This window comes from Rhodamnia argentea, chromosome 6 (genome assembly GCF_020921035.1).
Source record: "Rhodamnia argentea isolate NSW1041297 chromosome 6, ASM2092103v1, whole genome shotgun sequence".
NCBI classification, from domain to species: Eukaryota; Viridiplantae; Streptophyta; class Magnoliopsida; order Myrtales; family Myrtaceae; genus Rhodamnia; species Rhodamnia argentea.
This window is the reverse complement of record NC_063155.1, coordinates 17,752,226-17,772,623: the sequence shown is the minus strand read 5'-3', so window position 1 is coordinate 17,772,623 and position 20,398 is coordinate 17,752,226. Positions and strand designations below refer to the sequence as shown.

Below are 20,398 nucleotides of genomic sequence, written 5' to 3'. Positions count from 1 at the left end.
CTCGCACGAGTCCAATGGGATGGTCCAGGTTTGGCATGAACCGGCGAGTCTTACTTCGGCAACAGGGGTAGAGAGAAGAAGAAAGAACTACAACACTTCATCAAGTAGATTAGTCCGAATGATCGAAAGCAGGCGATCATACCTGTCATCACCTAAAACCAATTTAGCTGAGTCTTCTGCAGATCTTGGCCAAACTTTTTGCGGCCGTCCAGTTCCTTCCATGAACAGAGGGAAAAATCTCCCCCAGAAGATGTTGTGAAGATACAGAAAGCAATCATCAAATTCGGAAAAGCCAGTTAGTCTCATTATTAGAGACACCGATTCAGAAATGATACAGTAAAGGGGTTAGAAGAAAGAATCTCGGTTTGGGCAGAGGATGCAATGTCTCTTTTTGGTTTGATCCTTGGCATCCACGTGGCCCGCTTAACAAAGTTTTTTCTAACATCGACATTTACCGTTCAGGCATCCCTCGGAGTGCTACGGTTGCTGATGTTTTTGCCTCCCCTAGTCGTTATTCACAGATTGTGGACACCATTCAGGCATGGCCCGAGCAGATCCCACCCCTTGACCAGAGCCGTTCCGATTGCCTTACTTGGCTTGGTCACTCGTCGGGTGAGTTCTCCATAGCTTCCGCCTGGAGCATCATGAGGCCGAGAGGACAACAAGTACATTGGCATGCTTTCATTTGGAATCGTTCACTTGCCCCTAGGCATTCATTCCATTTATGGCTGGCCATGCGGAACCGACTACCTACTCAAGTGGTACTACTTACTTACAACCGGATTTCAGATGCAGCATGTGCCTTTTGTCGATGCAGACCAGACAGTGTGGACCATTTATACTTTGCCTGCCACCACACAGCCATTCTTGCTTCATTTTGGGCGGCCAAGTGTAAACCTTGCGTGATATAATATGCCTTGGCAAGATAATCTACACTGGGCCATGCAGCATATAGGTGGCCGCAGCTTCCACCAACAGATAGCTTGATTCTCCTTTGGAGCACTTTGCCACATTATTTGGAAGGTTAGAAACCAAATCTTGTTCCGTAACCAAACTCTCTATCTACCTGCCATTAAGATGCATCTTGAGAAGGTAGTGAAGGATAAAGCGCTCACTTTCAAGCACGTTGAGGACACGCCTCGGAACAGAAGAATGCAAGCCACTTGGGCTATTGATCCGACTATTTTTTGCTGATTTGAGGGTCGTCCTATAACCCTCTTCTGGTTGTATTTTGACCGAGATGTTGTGGCCGCCTCTTTCTCTTTTTCTTTAGGGACCCTTGTCCCTTTCTTGGATCTACGACACTCTTGCACTCCTAATGACATTGACTAGTGTCATCACGAGTGCAAGACCCCCCTTTTGTAGTGTCGGGCTCCCTTTGCTCTTGTATAGTTGTGCTTTGGTTAAAGTCAATATATATCTTACTTTTACCAAAAAAAAAAAAAAGAGTAAATTACACATCTTGATTATGTAACAGAGAATTTTGATCAAAGCCTTTCATTTTCTTCTCTAGGATGGATGCTTTATTTTTTCAGAATGTATCCTAATTTTTGGCCTAATTCTTCTTTTTAGCTATGGGCCTAGCAAAAGAAACATTGGGATAAGATCATTTTCTCTCTCTGCAGCTCCTGCTCCTTCTTCAACGAACCCCGTCCTCATCTGTTTCTTTCTTTTCATGCCTCCCACTCATTTCTGTGTTTTCCTTACAAGTCATGTTTTCAATGAAAAAATCTCTTACTGCGCCACTGTCCGGATAATAGGGTTTTTTTTCCTTTCCACTATGGAAAGTTCAAGTCTAAATTTCAATATAATAGAAACCGCTCAACAATTGCATATTTAGATCAAGAATCAAACACCTTTGTTCATTTAGTCTTCACTAACAGAGATACACCGAGATCGTTTTCTGTGAGTATTGATACTTAATCGTCATGGTACATTCGTGATGATGATGATGATGCCACAATGAGCACAACTAGTGAAGCACCCAACAGAACTACAGCTCCTTTGAGCAACTTTTGATTGCAGTGTACACGAACTCTTCTCCAAATCATAATTCCCAAAAATCCTCAAAGAAACACGAAAAGAAAAAAAAATAACTTATTTGCAAACTCAAATGTTAATCTAGGATTAGCAGCGCTCTTGCTTTGAGAAGAAGTTGTCTGAGCACCTGCCGGAAATCTAAAGCCAGAAGGAGCAAGAAAAGGCAAAGGTTAGAGAAAGCTAGAAGGACCCAGAAGAATTTGGATTTAAAGGTTATGAATTGAATCAAAATATAGAATCCTAGAAAGAAAGAAAATAGAAATTAATTGAAATAAAAGCAGAATAAAAATCAATGAACTGGTTTCGATGGTATGTTACATGTGACCATCTTAGAAGAAGATTCCCTTTGGTGTCTCGTAGGCACAACACTTCATCGCCATTTTTCACATGGACCTAACAAGACAAGAAGAGAGAGAAAGCAGAATTCACGTACTAGACAAAAATTATTTGACAGATTTTTCCGGACCAAGTTCTTGCCATTCCAATGACTAGTGTTTCCCCTCGGAGCTAATAGCTGACGAGCTGATAAAGCATATATTCCCTTCTACAGAAATCTTGCACGTGAGCATGAGAAAGAATGCCAAAAAGACAATCTTTATGCAGAAGAGAAACGCTACACATTGTGCCGTAGCTTGATTCGATACATTTACCCAAGTAAAGACATACCATATAGCCATGTCTGAAAATTTTGTCAAATTGTGTACCAGAGGCAAGCTGAATCGGTAGAGCCAAGACTCTTTATTGCTGCACCAAGTATGTTCTTTCGGGGCAGGACACAAACAAGAAGGATTTGAGCTTCAAAAGGCCTCGAATCTCGGGACATGAAAGAACTAATCTTGACATAGCTTAGTGATTTACTTTCACAATGACCTAGAAGGTTGAACTCGGCGCAGAATCATTGGAGCTCCATGCTGTGGTTGGAGAGTAATGACCGTATACGGGGCATGGACATAAGCAGGAGAGAGCTGAAAGTTGAAGTTCTGCAATATCATTGCTAGGGCCATCTTTGCTTCGATTGTTGAGAAGTTTTGGCCTAGGCATATTCTGGGTCCCCACCCGAAGGGATAGAATGCCAACTGATGCTTCGAAGCATTCGAAACGCCGTTGGCAAATCTCTCCGGTCTGAATTCACCTGCATCGTTGCCCCAAAGCTTGGGATCGAAATGAAGCAGCAGAGTTGGAAGTAGGATGTCCACTCCGGCTGGGATCGACAATCCTCCCAAAGTAGTACTTTTACAAGTGTGTCGGTAAAGGGCGGCCACGGGCGGATATAGTCTCATGACTTCGTGTAATATCATCGATACCTGCGAAAGAATCACTTAAGCCAGTTGTACTGATCTGTATATACTCCACAGTTACTGAGAAAATCTCCCACAGTGAAAATATACCATGCATCTTTTTGAGTGATCCTTAATAGGAGCCTAGTAAATGTGACTAACTATTGAGAGAGAATGAAAAAAACCTTACAATTCTTAGGTGATTAATCTTGTCGATATCGGGAATCCGGTCTCCACAAACCTGCAACACCTCCTCTCTTGCTTTGTCTTGCCACTCTGGGTGCATTGATAAGACGACCATCGTCCAAGTGAGCCAGTTAGCCGTTGTCTCTTGACCGGCAAAGTAGAACAACTTGCATTCCTCTATGACATCTTCGATTGTCATGTCACTTTCAGCTCCTCTACATTGCAGTAGCAAGCCGAGTAAATCATCAGTACATGATTCTCCATTTTGCATCGCCTTCTCTTTCCGTCGGATTATTTGGCGTATCATCGACTTAATCTGTTGGTCCAGATAGTATCTTCTCTTGTTCTTCTTAGTTGGTAGCAAGCTGCGTTAAAAATTCCGAGAGAGAGGAAGCTCAAAATTAAATTAACATTTAACATTGGCTGCACAAAACTCTTGTATGAATTATAGTAATATGAATGGCATCGGACAAACTGGATCCAAATATGGGAAATCCTATTAATGCACCTGAAACCAGGCAAGTATAGGCTAAAATAAGCTTCAAGAACCAGGACAGCTTGCTCCTTCTGAAGCTCAAATATCTTCTTGCCTTCTTCAAAGCTGCTCCCGAAGGCGGAACGGGAGATAACGTCGGCTGTGAGGTTTTGCAGTTCGGTCGCAACATCAACTTCACACGATCCTTGAGAGTCGGTCAATTCCATGAGTCGATCCTTAAGGTCTCGACAGCTCATGGAAAAAGCTGGTATCATCCCCTGGTGAATAAAATCTTGTTAGTGAACTATCTTGCTATTTGATTCTAACATGTGGTGCCTAGCTACTGATCTCTCAATTGCTAACTGATTTGTGAGAATTTTTTTTTTTTTTTTTGCATCTTCCACAACAATTGGACAGAAAAATTCTGAATAAGAGTCAATTTTAGGGACTGGGTCATGGAAAATATGTGCATAAATATCAGCATACCTTTAACTTCGCAAAGTGGAAAGCTGGCGTGATCAATTTCCTACGTTTGGCCCATTTTTTTCCTTCCAAAGTGGACACCCCAAGCTGTAGGAGATCAATTAGAGGGTTGGAAGGTGGCTTCACATAGTGGCCATCCTTGTCTGCTAGCACCACCTTGATGAGCTCTGGGTCTGCTACTATCAGCCTTGGCCTTGTTTCAATCCAACTCAAACACACTTTACCTGCTTAGTTTCCCATGTTTTAGAATGTACGCTAAAGGTTTATGCAAATTCAATCACAGAACCATGATCTTGGACAAGACTTTGTACACCTAGATTCGCTTTTATTAGGCGAAAAGTAGACAATGGCAAAGTGCAGTTTCGCCTCTCTTTTGCTTACCATACTTGTGGACCATTTGCTGAAGTAACGGCATCACGCGCTGCACGATTCGATGATCAAGACTCGCCGGCTCAAGCCGGGCTTCTTCGGTGGACTTCGCCATCTGCTTCAGCTCATCATGGAAGGGACTGTAGGAAGTGCCCTGGAGGCCTTGCTTTCTCAAGTACTCCTCGAGGGTCTTGGGTCTATGCCAATAAACATGGTAAACTCTCCCCACACAATACATGAACAAAGAAGCCAAAGAGAGCGCCAAAGAGCTGAAGAAGTAGTTCTGCATTTTTGCCCTCACTCAATTTCTATGCTCTGTTTCAGACCTTGTGGGATTGATCAGCTCGAAGGAAATGAGCACAAAGTCTAATATATTTATAGGTGTGGGAAGCATAATATGAGAGTTATGTCCACCAATTTTTTTTTTTTTTTGGTGTGAGGACTAACCGTCGGGGCAAAAACAACCAAAAAAGAAGCGGCTCCTAATGGGTTTCTAGAATGGTAAAGGGAGTATGAATAAATCGAATTGAATATCAAATGGGCGAAGGCTCTTTAATTACATTTATGATACTAAGAATATGCATACGTGAATGCTAGATAATAAAACCGTGAGACTTGGCATCAAATTAAACCGGATAAAATGGACAATATCTTGAATACGTTATTAGAAATAGTCTCTTATCAACTTCATTGACTAAAAGAAGAACGTGTGGCTGTGATACTTACTGGTAATCTGCATAGTGGTTGACACTTCAAGTGCTGCCAATACAAGGGCAAATTGCAACATGTAATTATTGATATTGGGGTCCCCACAAAAGAGCACTTTCATAATAAAAATAGGTGGACGGTGTAATTTGGTATGATTTTTGAAAATTTTTCTTATTTCCTTGGGCATCAAGGCACACACATGGGTCGGGTCATGCCTGGTTGCTTTGAAGTTGACTATGTTTGGACAAATGTGGTAAGGTGACAGAAATTTGGTGCGCTTTTGTCTTATGCCTTGCTTTCCAAGAGTTCAATGATCCACCATTCTTTCTAGGTGGCCATGGGTGCTCTTAAGTGCCTTGCTCTCCAAGAAATCAATAAAAGTAGGGCAATGTACGATATTTTCAGGAATCGCGATCCATCGTAAACGTGTTGATTATTGATTTATGATGAAATAAGAGTATTTTATGAAGGGTACCGACTATTGCAAAGTGATATATTTTTATCTTTCTTCCATTAGCGCGGCGAATGTACGAGATCTGCATTTTTCTATTAATAACATCGAAAAGGGTAAAAAATTCAAAACACAGCGAACCGCCTTCTTCGCTCACTTCGCTCACTTCACCTTATTGATGATGGTAATGGGCTACGCCCGAAATATCATATATAAGAATTCTTCAAAATATGTATACAAATTTGAGATTGGGCGGGCCTAATCGGGAAAGACCATACAATTGAGAGAGGCCACTGGCCCAATCCTATCCGAATCACATAAGATGGTATCTTCTATTTATATCACTATATATGGAGAGAGATGATGGTTTGGATCCCTCTAGCTACTACTAAGTACTAAGGTTGAGTTACAAAAAATAGGCTTAAGTATATTACAAATGCCAAAACTTGTGTACGGTGTTCACTTCAGTGTCAAAACTTTCAAAACGATCACTTTAGTGCAATTTTTTTTTAAACTATCATTTAAGTGTTAATTTTTTTAAAAAACGATCATTTTAGTGTCAACTCCACCGAGATACGCCAGCTCAAATATTAATAAAAAATAGTATGTGTTCAGATTTTTGACAAGCCACGTCGGCTCAAATTGAAGTTGGCACTAAAATGATCGTTTTTAGAAAAAGTAGGCATTTAAGTGATCGTTTTTTAAAAGAGTTGGCACTTAAGTGATCGTTTTGAAAGTTTTAGCATTAAAGTGAGCGTCGTATACAAGTTTTGACACTTCTAGTATACTTTAGCCCAAAAAATATGCATGCCATGTATTTGATATCAACCTCTTTATTTCTAGCATTGCTCATACGAAAATGCTAGTAAAAAGTAAGAGCAATAGCCAATATATACTTAGTTCTACCCGTAAATTTGAATACGTATATCATATTTGATTCCGATCTCTCTATTTTGGCCATTAACCATAGATAATGCTCTCCCCACTATAACTATGCAGCTTCTTTATCAGTACGACGATTTAAAAAGCTTATATAATTCACGAAAGAGGCCAATATGACATCTAATCTATTACATCATACTAAAATTGACTTTTGCTTATTAAATACACGAAATTATTCTTTTCTTTTCGAAACAAAGTTATAAGAGCTTTGTCAAGAGAAGTAAAAGTATATAGGAAAATCTCTTGGTAACATATTATAATAAAAGTAATTTTTACTCATCAAATGCATTCAAGTTTAATGAGCTTAATTAGAGGAAACTCTTAGTATTAAGCAGTAAAATTAACATTACGGATGAGAAAATTTCAACTGAAATCTCTGAAATATTAAGGCAATGATGAATATAACCTCTAACAATATCTTGTTCTCAAGAAATGACTAATTGAATTAACTCTATGAGAATGAGAAAATAGTAAATTATATTGAAGTTCGAGTTTAATTGAGTCCAGGATGAACACCATTGGGATCGTATATCTAATTAATTCACAGTTGGACCTCAATTGACAGAGTTTCATGAAACAACAGACTTAGGAGAAGTGAGCAATTAGCAACACTTTCCTTGTTTGAGTATGGGAACAGTAACTGATGTTAATAAGATAATGCTGAAAAGCTGAAGTGCCTAAACTACAGAACAGATATCATCACAGTAATAAACTGATAGAACGGAGGAGATTGTCATCATGCATCCTTTTACACTGATTTCTACGACTGGCAATTCATACCTCCCTCTGCAGAGCTTCATTGAGTTTTGGGATTGACGCTATTAGAACGCTACCGCATCAAACAGCTCTGCATTAGGGTGACATGTAGAATACTTATCACATACGTATTTGATTAACAGAGGTAGGACCTAACGAGCATACAGAAAGCAGATTCATTTGAAATTACATTCACGATCATTGTGGTGAGTGCTGTCGAGACCATATCAAGCATTTGGATCTTGACAAGCATCGAAACTTCCTCAGGGCACTCGAGTTGGCCCACGAGCCTCTTCAAGGTTGGCGCGCAAGATAAGCCCTCAGCTGTTGCTGGTGCTTCCTCTGCAAAATCCCTCTTTCTTCATTTTTATCGGTCTCTGGTATGAAATTGAAGTTCCTCAGCCAAGTTAGCCAGACCAGATCAATCATGTCATAAAACTATTCTGTGACGACAATAGGATCAAACAGGATGCAAAATACTTTGCAAATTTCTAGAGGTCCAATGAAAAGGTCATAGACAGCTCATTGAACCGAAGTTCAAAAGTATGCCTTGATCATTACATGGATCAACCAGCCTGTCACAAAAGCAGCACCAGTTTACCGTGCTTGAAAATATTTCAAAAATTAGTTTGACTACTGGTTATAAAAAGATGGTCCACAATCATACATGACAGACTAGCCAAAAGTACTACTCTTTTTTTATTAAATTTTATTCACCAACCAGGAAAACCTAGAACCTTCATTTTTATTTCAGCTCAGATTCTCAAACTTACCGCCAATTCATGCCCGTTTTGGAAGGTTCAAGAGGAACATCAAGGGAATAATAAGAAATTTGACAGGGTTTTCGATCACCATGCAAAATCGAAAGGTGTTCGTTCTGAACAGGACATCTGCCATAGCCAAATTTGACATGCAAAGGGACTCACACAGGAATTCAAATTAGACAAGGAATTTTTCGAAGAAAATATTGATTTCAGACACAGAGAAAGTGGATTGTGGGCGCGGTTAGTGTATTGAGTAGCAGAAGATGATCAGACTGTACATGAAAAATTCAAATCCTCGGTTTACCGAGGGGGGAACTGTAAATCCATAAGCAATTCTTTTCTACCTATGTTGATTTTGACATTCCTTGCCTCGCAAGGCTCTAATTTATTTGCAGCCTGCAAAAACTCGCTATAAATCTGAAGTTTCCAAAATCAGACAAATAGATACCCTGTGAGGAGCAAATCATTCTGAAATAAGGTATAGCTTCGGGAAAAGTTTTACTCCATTCGCGCAAGCTCGTCGCTCAAGGATGAAGGATCTCACTAGATAACCAATGGCTTCTACGACCAACTCCCCCACTCCTTCATTCATGCAAGAGGAGGAATTTAGGAAGGTACAGAATCCTGCCAAGGAAAACCTTCTTGTCAAGTGAAGCTAGTGATCAAAATTACGTCATGAATCTCAGAAGAATAAATGATAGCTGATGAGTCGCACCTTTTCAAGTCCCCGAAGCTGAGTAAGTTTCTGGCAGTCTCATGCCACTAGAGATTGTAACTTCTCACATCCCGACAAATCCAACAAAGTCTCCATTCATTCACATCCTTTGATATCTATGCATATTAGAGATCTTGATTCCCCAACCCTAGGAATCTTTGAAACACCAAGCAAATACCTTATCTTATAATTCTGAGATTTTCAAATTTCGACAGGTTTGGTAGTTCTTCCAGGGATTTGCACCCTGATATATCCAACACTTCCAGGGTTGCAAAGCATGATAAGTCGGGTAATCTTTTGATGGACCCGCAATTTTGGATATCCAACGTCTCCAAGAGCTGTGCCATACCAAGACCTCGAATTTCAACTAGATTTTTGCAATCGATAGCCCTTAAGTGCTTCAAACGCTGTAATTTTGGAAGGATCAGCCTTTGAATGGACTTGCAGCCCATTACAGATATCTCCTCCAACAACTCCAAATTATCGTGGCCCTGAATCTCAACTAGAAAATGGCAACTCTTCACGCGTAATCGTTTCAGACGATCTAACTGTGAAAGGTCCAATCTTTCTATGGAACGGCATCTTTCTATCGACAACTCTTCCAAATTCTTGAGTCCATCAAGCTGTCCATCAAGCTGACATTTACTAAGCTTGGGGCACGTGACAAGAGAAAGTTTCAAGAGTTTTGACGGAAGCACCGGGAGGTCTTTCACTTCAAAGCATTCATGAAGATGGAGTTGTTCTAGGTGGATCAGGCAAGAAAGCTGTGGCAACTTGGGACTCCGACCAGAGGCCGTCAAATATGTTAAGTTGGAAGGTAGCTCCGGCAGTGACTGGAGATCGTTACAGGCTGATAGGTTAAGGTGTTGGAGAGAAGAAAGATTCTGGATGCTTTTTGGCAGGTAAGTTATAGATGTTCTACGGAAGTCGAGAATCTTGAGCGAAGACAAGTCACCGATTTCACTTGGAATTTCCCCTGTCAGACGATTACACAATCGGAGTCTCAGCATCCGCAGTTTCTTCAACCTTCCAATAGAAGTGGGTAGCCTTTCGATCACAGAACGACCAAGGTCCAGATGTTGCAAACTCTGCAAATTCCCAATTGTGCTAGGGATTTCTCTCAATGACGAACAACCGTGGGCACTCAGTTTCTCTAGATTCTTCAAAGAACCAATTGATGTTGGAATTTTCGTAATACCAGAGTCGTCTAAAAGAAGTTCTTTTAGTTCTCCTAATTCGCCCACTTCTTCCGGTAGCTCCTTGAGACTTTTACAGTAACGCAAGTCCAAGGAAATGAGGCTCGTGAATTTGCCAATAGAGGGGTGGATTTGCTCCAATTCATCACTGTACTTCGACTTTGGGATAGCTGAGAGACGAGACTTTTTCAAGCTTCCGAACTCTTCAATCGCGGAATAATCAAAGTGCAAATGCCGCAAATTGTGTAAATTCCAAATTGAGCCAGGGACTTCTCTTAATGATGAACAATGCCTGGCACTCAGTTTCTTTAGCTTGCTTAGCGAACCGATTGACGTTGGAATTTTCGTAATACCAGAATTGTCTAAAAGAAGTTTTCTTAGTTCTTGTAATCCGCTCACTTCCTCTGGTAGCTCCTTGAGTCTGGCACAATCACTCAAGTCTAACCAAACGAGGCTCTTGACTTTGCCAATAGAAGGGTGGATTTGCTCCAGCTTGGGACAGCTACTTAAGATAAGAATCTCCAACTCTGTGAAAGCCGAGAGATCAGGGGTACATCTTAAATGTCCACAATATTCAAGGTTGAGAACTTTCAACCGCTTTGCCACCTATACAAAGAAGAATAAGCCGTCAAAAAACGAGTTGATCAACAAAACAGAACAAACGTAAAAATTGCGTAGGCTGTCTTTTTTCCATTTTACCATGAATGAACTCCATCCTCCCCAATGCTCTGTCACATTACTCCATAGCAATTGCAGCACCAACAAATTTGGCAAATGCAAATTGGTTGCCGAAAAAGACTCAGCGTCAATGCCAGACCACCGAAGCCATCTTAATTGTGAAAACAGTTGGTTAAAGTCTCCACTTAAAGCTGCCCACCCCAATTGAAGGAACCTCAAGCTCTGGAAGTTTTTGAACTGTTCGCTTGTGTATTCCTGGAGCGGCTCCGATTCGTCGAGAGAAATTCCCTCGACCCGTTGAGTTCCCTGTATGTCAAATCAACCATGTGAGTTTCTAGATCGGCTTTTAATCTTCCGTTTCGGTTATTTTAGATCTTGGACTCAACTGGCACAACTAAAATTCTGCACTGAATTAATACAATTATAATTTTTGTTATTTTTTTAAATTTTTTCCTATAGTTTCTTGAAAATACTAAGAATATGCTGGACTGCCAAAATACAAGTTATTTATGCGAATTCTTTTTTTTTTTTCCATTTTGATCAAACTATTTTTTTTTTTTTTTTTCGTTAGTTCACTTTCATTGTTCGACTCATTTCTTTTGTCGTTATCTATACTTTATATAGGGAAAATTCAAATAAGGGCCTAAAGTGTATCATTTTCTCGAACAATGGTCTAAAGTGGATCTTGTTTCTAATTTAGGGCTTGAAGTGCCATTTTGTTTCAAAGATGGGCTTAGCCGAACGGCATTTTCTTCCTTTAATTTTTTATTTTTTATTCCTATTTTTCTTTTTCCTCTCCCTTCTCCGGCCCTTGCCCAACGCCGGCGAGGGCGACCTCGCCCGAGTTCGGCAACTTGTGCCAATGATCCGGGGAGAGAAGAGGGGAAGAAAAAAATGAAAAGATAGATTAAAAAAAGGGGAAAAAATCGACCACAATATGCCCACAGTTAGTCCCTTCTTTAAAATAATAAAGGCACTTCAGGCCTTTATTCAAGGAAATGATGGTACCTATTTGGAATTTTCCCCTTTATATTTTAACTAGTGAAAAACCTGCGGTGGTATAGCTTTTCTTAATTTGTTTGCAGGACAAATCCATAAATGTTGCTGATAGTCATCATCTCACGTGATGATTCATTATTTTCACTTGTACATTCATCTCAAAATCTCTAATATATTGAAAGGGGATTTCATACCTCAAAATTTCATCAAAAGTTTGCACGGAACGTGCATATGCTTTGCCCAAATGAATTGTAGAAATAGGAAATATTATGAAATAGACAAAATCATAACTACGATAGTCGAGATAATTGGAAGTTAGTCCGCTACATATTTCGTTTTCCAAAATTATTTAGATCTGTCACATCTTACAATGATTTAAATTTTTGGTAAATGAATTAGCATATTTTAACATTTGTCTCTGTTCAAACGTATTCGACTTATTTCATTTGTCAAACACCCAGATCCTGTGATCTTTTTGCTAATGTTAAAAAAAAAAACAGCAATTGAATCAACAAAAGAGTGTGACACTGAATCATGCGAACGAACTATTTCAAATCAAATCAACAACATAAAGCGTTTTTCTTTGCCCAACATCTCTTAGCCTCCCTAAACGGACAATATAACATGGTAAAATATCATGAAGATCGACATATTTTTTTTCTTTTGGTGGAGAAGATCGACTGTTCAAGTAAAAGATAAACTAGTTAAAAAAAATTGGCTTCATGGTGAAAATTATATGCAACTGATGTACACGATAGAATAATAAGCACGGCATTTCCTCTAAACAGTCAGCTTTGTCTAGCGGTTTTTGGCACAAACAGTAAATAATATAAAATAACTTGGAGAGGAAAGAAATGTTTATTAAGAAAAGAGAAGAGGAAAAGACAATGGCAATGAAAGAAACAAAGAAAGCAAAATACGTTCATCCTTCTAACCTAATCCTGGACACGAACAAGGACAACGGGATACAACCTTACAAAAAACAGGACGATTTTCGTAATGCAATCCTTAAGGCGATTTTTGCTTTCGTATCTATTGAGAGGAATGAAGAATGGAAAGAGATGGAGCACCACAAAAAAAAAAAAGAAAAAGCTGTGATTGATTTTTCTAAATCAAGCTGTGATTCCTAAATCATAGGAGCACCTCAATGCGTTCGATCTAACTATCAAGCAAGCACATGTAAGTATGTAACTATTTCATCCTTGGAATATTTATATTTCAATGAGTTGTCACAATTAGTCTATGGTGGACATGAATGGATGCTTAGATTCTTTCTTAAAAATAGGAGCCTCTGCTCATTCTAGATAAATGATTTGAATAGATCAAATTAAATATACAGGAATATGAGAGAGAAGGGAAGAAAAAGGAGTGCCATATGTTACCTTCTTTTCCATTAGTACTTTGAAGGCTTCCTCATAGACCCATAATCTGCTACGTCTCTCCGGCGGTTGTCCTTGAGCAACAATGCTCCTTCCTAGATCCCTCAATTGATCATGCATCTTTAACTTGCCATCATTTCCTCTTTTTATTAAGCACCTCAACTTCAACTCTTCAATTCCTTCGCTTGGATAAAACCCGCAGTCGTCCCACATGTACATTGCAAATTTGCTCTTTTTTCCAATAAAAAAACAAGCAATATCGAGAAAAATCTCCTTATGTCTAGGCTTTAATGCCTCATAACTTATCATCAAACTCCCTCGTACATCTTCATGTGGTTGTTCTTTCAATTGTTTCAGCGTATCTATCCATACTTTAGGATTTTTTTTCCAAACAAATATGAGCCTACAACCACAAGAGCCAAGGGTAGCCCACCCATGGTGGTTATGATTTCACGAGAGGTTTCTTCAAAGTACCTCAGAGAACAGCTCATACGAAATGCATGTTTGTTAAATAAAAGCACAGAATGGACCTCATCCAATGTATTCATTGGATACTTGTAGTCGACCGTGAATTTAGATTGATCAAGAACATCTTGATATCTAGTTGTAACAATGATTATACTACCTGCCATAAACCAGTCACGTTCTCTAGCCAAAGCTTGCAGTTGTTTCCCTCCTTTTGCCCCTACATCTATGTCATCCAAAAGAATGAGAACCTTTTTGCATTGGAATCTAGATTTTATCAAATTAATTCCACGATCAACATTCGAAACTTCACGTTCATTTGGCAATATGTCCTTAATCAGTTGATTTTGCACAAAATGAATACCATTGTGGTGAACTGTATCTCGAATATCTGGAATGTAACTGCAATCCACAAAGTCCTTGGACAGCTCGTTGTAGATGGCCTTGGCAAGAGTAGTTTTTCCGAGCCCGCCCATGCCATAGATTCCAATCATTCGAGCATGAGTGGCAGGAGAGTCTGCCCAATTCTTAATTTTTTTAACTTGATCATCAATTCCTACCACCTCCTCAGTAACATCAAGCTGAAAATAATTTCGCAACTCGCCTAGAACAATGTCGACAACTTTTTGCACTAATTCTCCTTCACGCCTGTCAAAAAACAAAACTCATGATAACTTCGTGGCAATACTTAATCCCATCAAAATACACCCACATATATGTGGAGGATGATTTGGGGCCTATTAACAAGCAAGATGTTTTAGTTTCACGAATAACCATGGAGGATGATGGTGTGGCAGAATTTCATTTTTTTTCCCCCTTCCCTTGCTGCTGAAGGACAGATCTTGTTCACGTAAAATAAGGTGGGGCACCTCAATTATGAAGAGTGCTTAGAAGTATAAATGATCGTTATAAGGCTTAAGGCTGCTGCTAGTTGAAGGATACGAGGCCGATTTTCCTTTCCTTTCGGCGGATGGAAGGTTACCCACTCGAAGGCTAAGGCATCCCATCAGCCTACTTTAAGAACATACAGCTGACGTACAAATCACCTACCAATGAGGGTTTACTAGCGGCTGGAAAGGAATGTAGACATGGTCAATCCGAAGTGTCCGATCCTCATCAACTGAGCCAACCCCAACTGGCAATAGGAGGTCCATCTTATTTGGTCAGGATCAAGCTTTGGAAGACAAGCATTGGACTCTTTGTAGGCATATTTTGCTTTTAGTTTTTTTTCTTTTGGGGGTCAAATTCGTAGACATACTGCTAATTGATACTATTGACAGGAGGGGTGGTCGTTTCTTTAGTGTTTTGCCCTGCATTGGAGGCAATTGTAAAATTCTTGGAGCTACGGGATACCTTGGTTTTCGGAGTTATTCGTCTAGTTTTCAGGGGACTTCTGGGGAAGTATCAGTGTTTGTTGCCGTCAGTTTTGATTCAATAAGAAAACGTACTAAACAAACAAACAGAAAATAAAGTTCAGGTGGAAGAGAAGTACCCGCTAGCAATTTTCTCAGAATCCCATACTTGTAAGTAACTCACATCTCTAAGCGCTTGTTCGAATTCACGGATATCTTTCTCTCCATAATCCTTCTTACTCAAATGGTAGGCGTCCCCAAACTCTCCTTTTAGATACCGCACATCCGATGGTTTCACTTCATAAAAAATGGGCAACACTATGTGTGACGTGCTCTTCCTGCGGTCCATCATACGAACGAGCTCCCAGAGGCACCATTTGCTCGTAGCATAATTTTTGGAGATGATGGGGATCGAAATCTTAGACCGTGAGATGGCGCCAAAAATCTGCGAAGCAAATTCCTCACCAATTGGGATGCTCTTATCGTCCTTGAACACAGAAATAGGTATGGTTCCTGCGTTAGCTAGACCATGGAAGAGGTGATCGGTGAATTTCCTGCGGGTATCTGGGCCTCTAAAGCTCAAGAATACGTGGTGTGAATCGTTGCCTCGTCCAGTGGGTATGGGACGCTGGAACGAAGAAGCAGATGCGTTGTCCATGGCAATCTCAGGGGAAAGTGGAAAGGGAAGATGAAGGATTGATGAATAACGAAAGAAGCTTTTCTGCTACTTGTAAGGATTGATAAATTGCCTTGTCTTCTTTATTAACAGGCAAGTTGTATTCATTTAAAATTGAAAGATTCTTGATGAAGTTGGAAACACAAGGTACAGATCAACAAACGCGTTGTTCTCTCTTTCATCGATTCCACACTGGCGTCACGTGCTAATAATTCCATGTCAAAGGAGTCTATTATAAAAAAAAAAAAACAGTACAAAGAAATTGCCAGACATTCAATGATGACAAAGGGTCAAAAATCACTGCGCCGTCCTCCCCCGACCTTTCCACTTTTCAATTGTTGCACGCCAAGTTTGAACGGAAAAAAATAAAATAAAAAACTAAACCTTTTAATTTTATAATTTATTCATGAACTTCTAAAAAAATTTATTCCTTTATTTTCTTTCTTTTCCTTTTTTTGTCTTCCAAGCTAGGCGGGGGTCGTGGCTCGTTCAGGCTTGTTGAGGGCTGTCAAGCCCTTGCCAGCTTCGGTGATGGTCACGGCCCTCACCTACTGGCCATCTGGATGAGGATCAGCCAGCGACCCTTGCCGGACTTGGTAGGAAAAAAAACAGAATAAGAAAGAAAAAATAAAAAATTTATATAAAATTTAAAAATATTCACGTGAGGATATACTCAATTAGCAAAACGTGAAAATGTTTAGGAGTTGGTAAAATTGAAAGATTTAAGATTGAATTGATACAAATACAATAAGTTTGTAACTTATTTGTAATTCTCCCGTAAGAAATCCATTGCTTCACGTAGAGTGCTTTCACCTCAAACCTTTTGCTTCAAATCGATTTCTTAAAGAACCGATTGCCAAGAATCATTCAAAAGATTTCTCATTTAACGACGCACATAAGAGGAAATGAATTAAAAGTTATGTCAACCATGACATATGTGTTAATATGGACAACTAATCGATTAAAACAAAATTATGGGGCAACTTACGAGGCACGATTACTTTCATTGCAACTCTTGTATTTTCATTTGGGCTATTACCACAAAAATTTCCAAACTAGTATATTTGGCCATATTTACAACAAACTAGTTTGCGTAAAAAAGAAATTCTTAAATTGGTACTCATGTGTCAATTCACTGCCAACTAGTTTTGTGTCACAAAAATTCCCACTACCACATTTAATTGAAGGGGTTAATACCATTAAAAATCTTAAATTGGTATACACTTCTGACAAATTTACTACAAATTAATTTTTTGTCTACCAAAAATTCGAAACCGGTACACCTATGAAAAATTTATATTCTATTAGTTTCCGTTAAATTTTACTATCAAATTGTTGAATTAGACGACAAATGGCAATTGATGGGTCCTAGTTTGGGGATTTTACCCTCGATTAGTAACATGTGTATTAGTTTAGGATTTTCTGGGGTACTAATACAATTTAACGGAAACTAACGGATGGTAAATTTGTTACAAGTGTACCAATTTAAGACTTTTGGTGGTTAAAAAATTAGCTTGAGATAAATTTGTCACATATGTACCAAATTGATATTTCTAAAGGTAAAAAAATTAGCTTGGGGTCAATTTATCACATGTGTGCTAGTTTGGTTTTTTTTTTTTTTTTGTTAACCCTTACTCTAAATATAAGATTTCACGAGACAAAAAATTTCAAATTTCAAAACCTTAGATTGGTAAATTTGATAAAATATGATAATTTTTCCTTGGGAATATTTTGGGTAAATGGGGCATGAGTGCATCGGTTTGGAAATTTTTGTGACACGCAAAACGATTTGCAATAAATATGGCATGGGTAAGCCAACTTGAGATTTTTTTTTTCCATGTATTAATCCTTTCTATATTAGATCTAGATTGGATACGTCCAAAAATTTGAAGCACTGTGCTTTGTAAAAGCCAAAATGTCATTCTGTGAAGATCACGGGCAGGTTATAATTTACTTTCAAAATAAGCCGGACATAGTAGATCAACCGAAATTTAAAAGAACATCTGCGAAAATGTCCTCTAAAATGCTTCAAATGATCATCAAAAGTTGAGTGCCATAGCAATTTCGTGCTTGCCAAATGGGTTGGAAAGATAAGTGGATGATCATCTCATTGGCAAGTCTAAGGTAGGGATTTGAATAGCCATGATAATGGGAAAAGCTATTAGTTGGCATAAGGAAATTCATAGTGCATTCATGGCCGCTAGCGAGGGCTCACACAATGGCAAGCGGAGGTTGTCGGCCATAAATTGAAAAAAAATTTCAAAAGATTTAAGACTAAATTGACAAAATTTCAAAAGTGTTAGGATGTCATAATTGAAAGGTTTATGACTAAAGTGACAAGTTGTCAAAAAGTTCGGGATTGAATTGGCACAATTGAAAGTTTTAGGACTATACTGGCACAAGTGCTATAGGTTTAGGACTCTTTTGGTAATTTTTCCCTCTATCGACACCTATGAACTCGATATCTTTTACGAAGCAAACAAAGATTAACATGAAATGTCCAATTAATTAGTAATTGATTGACAAGGAGCAATTGCAAATGCTTTATAGTACTTTTTTTTTTTTTGGTCCGAGCTTTATAGTACTTGTCATATCCTATTTTCGACCTCACCCTCTAGTCAATTCAAATTAGTTGGCTTGGTCCTTTCACGACTAACGTGTAAAGTAATTTCTTGATTTCTTAATTGCTTAACAGGACAAGCATATTGCATTCACTTAAAATTGTCGTACCCTTAATGAAGTTGGAAATATAAGGTAGAGATGAACAAATGGTCGTTGTTCTTCCTCTTTTATCTATTCCACATTGGCCCCACATGCTAATAATGCGTTAGTATCAAGTTATTAATGATAAATAAAGCATTTGCATACCTTCATCGAGTTCTTTTTCAGGGTTTTTTTTTTTTTTAAATAACAACTTTGTTGACATCACATTCCACTCTTAAAAATTGACTAAGCCAATGAAAAAAGTACCTCAAAATGCCAAACATCCAATGATCACAAACGGTCAGAAATCACTGAACCATCCCCAACATTCCCATATTTCAATTGTAGCACGCCAAGTTTGAAAAACACAAAAGAAAGTAAACTTAAATTATGCAGTCAAACTAGAGTTGTTGCAACATCACATCAGTATAAATGCGTAATTTTACTCAAGAAGTCTATTCGGAGACATCTGACATGGGATGAACTCTAGTAAAGAACTACACTTAAAAACATGGATTTGAATGCGCATTGTACCTTACATAGTTCAGTAGAGCTTTATCTAATAAGCACATTGGAGAAAAGACGGAATAAAACATGAAGTGGGTATTAAAGCTGCAACGGAGTAAATCAATGAAATGATAAACCGTGTGCCCCTCTAGTCAAGGCTAATCTTTAATGGAGATCACATGCGTTCTAAAAAGACTGTGAATACCAAAATATTGAATGAAGAGAAAATCACAATCTTCTTTATAGTAAAAAATTAGGAAAGTTACCAAAAAAAGTCTTAAACCTATTGTACTTATGCTAATTTCAATCCTAAACTTTTTAATTATGCCAATTGAGTTATAAACCTTTTAACGTTTTGCTCATCTAGTCAAGTGAAACTTGTTGGCCCACTCACGAACAACATATACGTTCAGATTGCGCTCGGCATGAGTGACGGTGTGGTTCATGTGGTCGAGCCATCTGCAGTTGAAGCCAAGTGGGTTGGGGGAGGGGCCTCCTCGCAGGGCAATAGGTCGCTTCCCCCGAATTCATCGAACCATTCAGTTATAGCGGCCAACCATCGGAGACTCCTTCGAGGCGACCCATAGATGAGCAAGTATTTTGGAAGTGTATTTAGGGACTATCTTATGGAATTATCGGAGAAGCAGTATAATTTGGACGATTCCGAATACAAAATGTTTATCTGGGTGGAGAGCACATGCTGCTGAACGATTCCGAATACAAAATGTTTAATGAAGGAGTCTTCCCAGGCGGGTGTTTATCGATTAATCCAACATTAAAGGTTGTTGACTCGGTGCTGTGCAATGCGCATTTCCCTTTCCAATGGGTCGCTCCCGTAAGTCAAGGCAATATCATTGAGACGCGTGCCCCTCTAGTCAAGGCTAATCTTTGATGGAGATCACATGCATTCTTAAACGACTGCGCATACCAAAATGTTTAATAAAGAGAAGATGCCTTCCTGCTGCACAAGAAGATGCAGATAAACAAATGAAAATGTTGGATGGGGAGCACGTGCTTTCTGAACAATTCCGAATACAAGATGTTCAATGAACGAGCCTCCCCAGGCGGGTGTCTACTGATTTGTCCAATATTAAAAGTTATTGACTTGGAACAATGACTTGCACATCATTCAATGCCCAAGTTATACTACCCTTAGGAAGGACTATTGGAATCATAACTTCACCCAATAATTTGAAATTGGAAAATGCTTACTATCATGGACTATATAGTCTCAACAGTAAATTCACACATCATCATTGCGTATTTTTCATAAAACA

The 20,398-nt window shown here is 38.9% G+C and overlaps 3 protein-coding genes across 3 annotated transcripts; all 3 read right to left on the bottom strand.

The window, feature by feature from the left end:
• Positions 1–2,750: 2,750 nt before the first annotated feature.
• LOC115751720 (cytochrome P450 72A397-like) lies at positions 2,751–5,168 on the bottom strand. The gene is made up of 5 exons (XM_030689684.2): positions 4,843–5,168; positions 4,465–4,685; positions 4,012–4,256; positions 3,508–3,868; positions 2,751–3,344 (listed from the first exon to the last, which is right to left on the bottom strand). The coding sequence occupies exons 1-5, from the start codon at positions 5,117–5,119 to the stop codon at positions 2,901–2,903; spliced, it is 1,548 nt and encodes a 515-aa protein (XP_030545544.1). The 5' UTR covers positions 5,120–5,168; the 3' UTR covers positions 2,751–2,900.
• A 4,177-nt stretch (positions 5,169–9,345) lies between these two features.
• On the bottom strand, positions 9,346–13,637 carry LOC115751698 (disease resistance protein RPV1-like). Its single transcript, XM_030689661.2, has 3 exons — positions 13,422–13,637; positions 11,062–11,346; positions 9,346–10,968 (listed from the first exon to the last, which is right to left on the bottom strand). Exons 1-3 carry the CDS (start codon positions 13,635–13,637, stop codon positions 9,346–9,348), a joined length of 2,124 nt encoding a protein of 707 aa, XP_030545521.2.
• LOC115751721 (disease resistance protein RUN1-like) lies at positions 13,409–15,920 on the bottom strand. Its single transcript, XM_030689685.2, has 2 exons — positions 15,376–15,920; positions 13,409–14,531 (listed from the first exon to the last, which is right to left on the bottom strand). The coding sequence occupies exons 1-2, from the start codon at positions 15,891–15,893 to the stop codon at positions 13,781–13,783; spliced, it is 1,269 nt and encodes a 422-aa protein (XP_030545545.1). The 5' UTR covers positions 15,894–15,920; the 3' UTR covers positions 13,409–13,780.
• Between the last annotated feature and the right edge of the window lie 4,478 nt (positions 15,921–20,398).

Excerpts from the sequence above, each read along its gene's own strand:
- LOC115751720 (XM_030689684.2), bottom strand. The coding sequence starts at position 5,119 with ATGCAGAACTACTTCTTCAGCTCTTTGGCGCTCTCTTTGGCTTCTTTG. Across the intron at positions 4,686-4,842 it reads GCAAATGGTCCACAAGTATG|GTAAAGTGTGTTTGAGTTGG; the intron begins GTAAGCAAAAGA and ends GAAACTAAGCAG. Across the intron at positions 3,869-4,011 it reads CTATACTTGCCTGGTTTCAG|CTTGCTACCAACTAAGAAGA; the intron begins GTGCATTAATAG and ends TTTTTAACGCAG.
- LOC115751698 (XM_030689661.2), bottom strand. The coding sequence starts at position 13,637 with ATGTACATGTGGGACGACTGCGGGTTTTATCCAAGCGAAGGAATTGAA. Across the intron at positions 11,347-13,421 it reads AAGTACTAATGGAAAAGAAG|GGAACTCAACGGGTCGAGGG; the intron begins GTAACATATGGC and ends TTTGACATACAG. Across the intron at positions 10,969-11,061 it reads GAGGATGGAGTTCATTCATG|GTGGCAAAGCGGTTGAAAGT; the intron begins GTAAAATGGAAA and ends TTCTTTGTATAG.
- LOC115751721 (XM_030689685.2), bottom strand. The coding sequence starts at position 15,893 with ATGGACAACGCATCTGCTTCTTCGTTCCAGCGTCCCATACCCACTGGA. Across the intron at positions 14,532-15,375 it reads TCTGAGAAAATTGCTAGCGG|GCGTGAAGGAGAATTAGTGC; the intron begins GTACTTCTCTTC and ends GTTTTTTGACAG.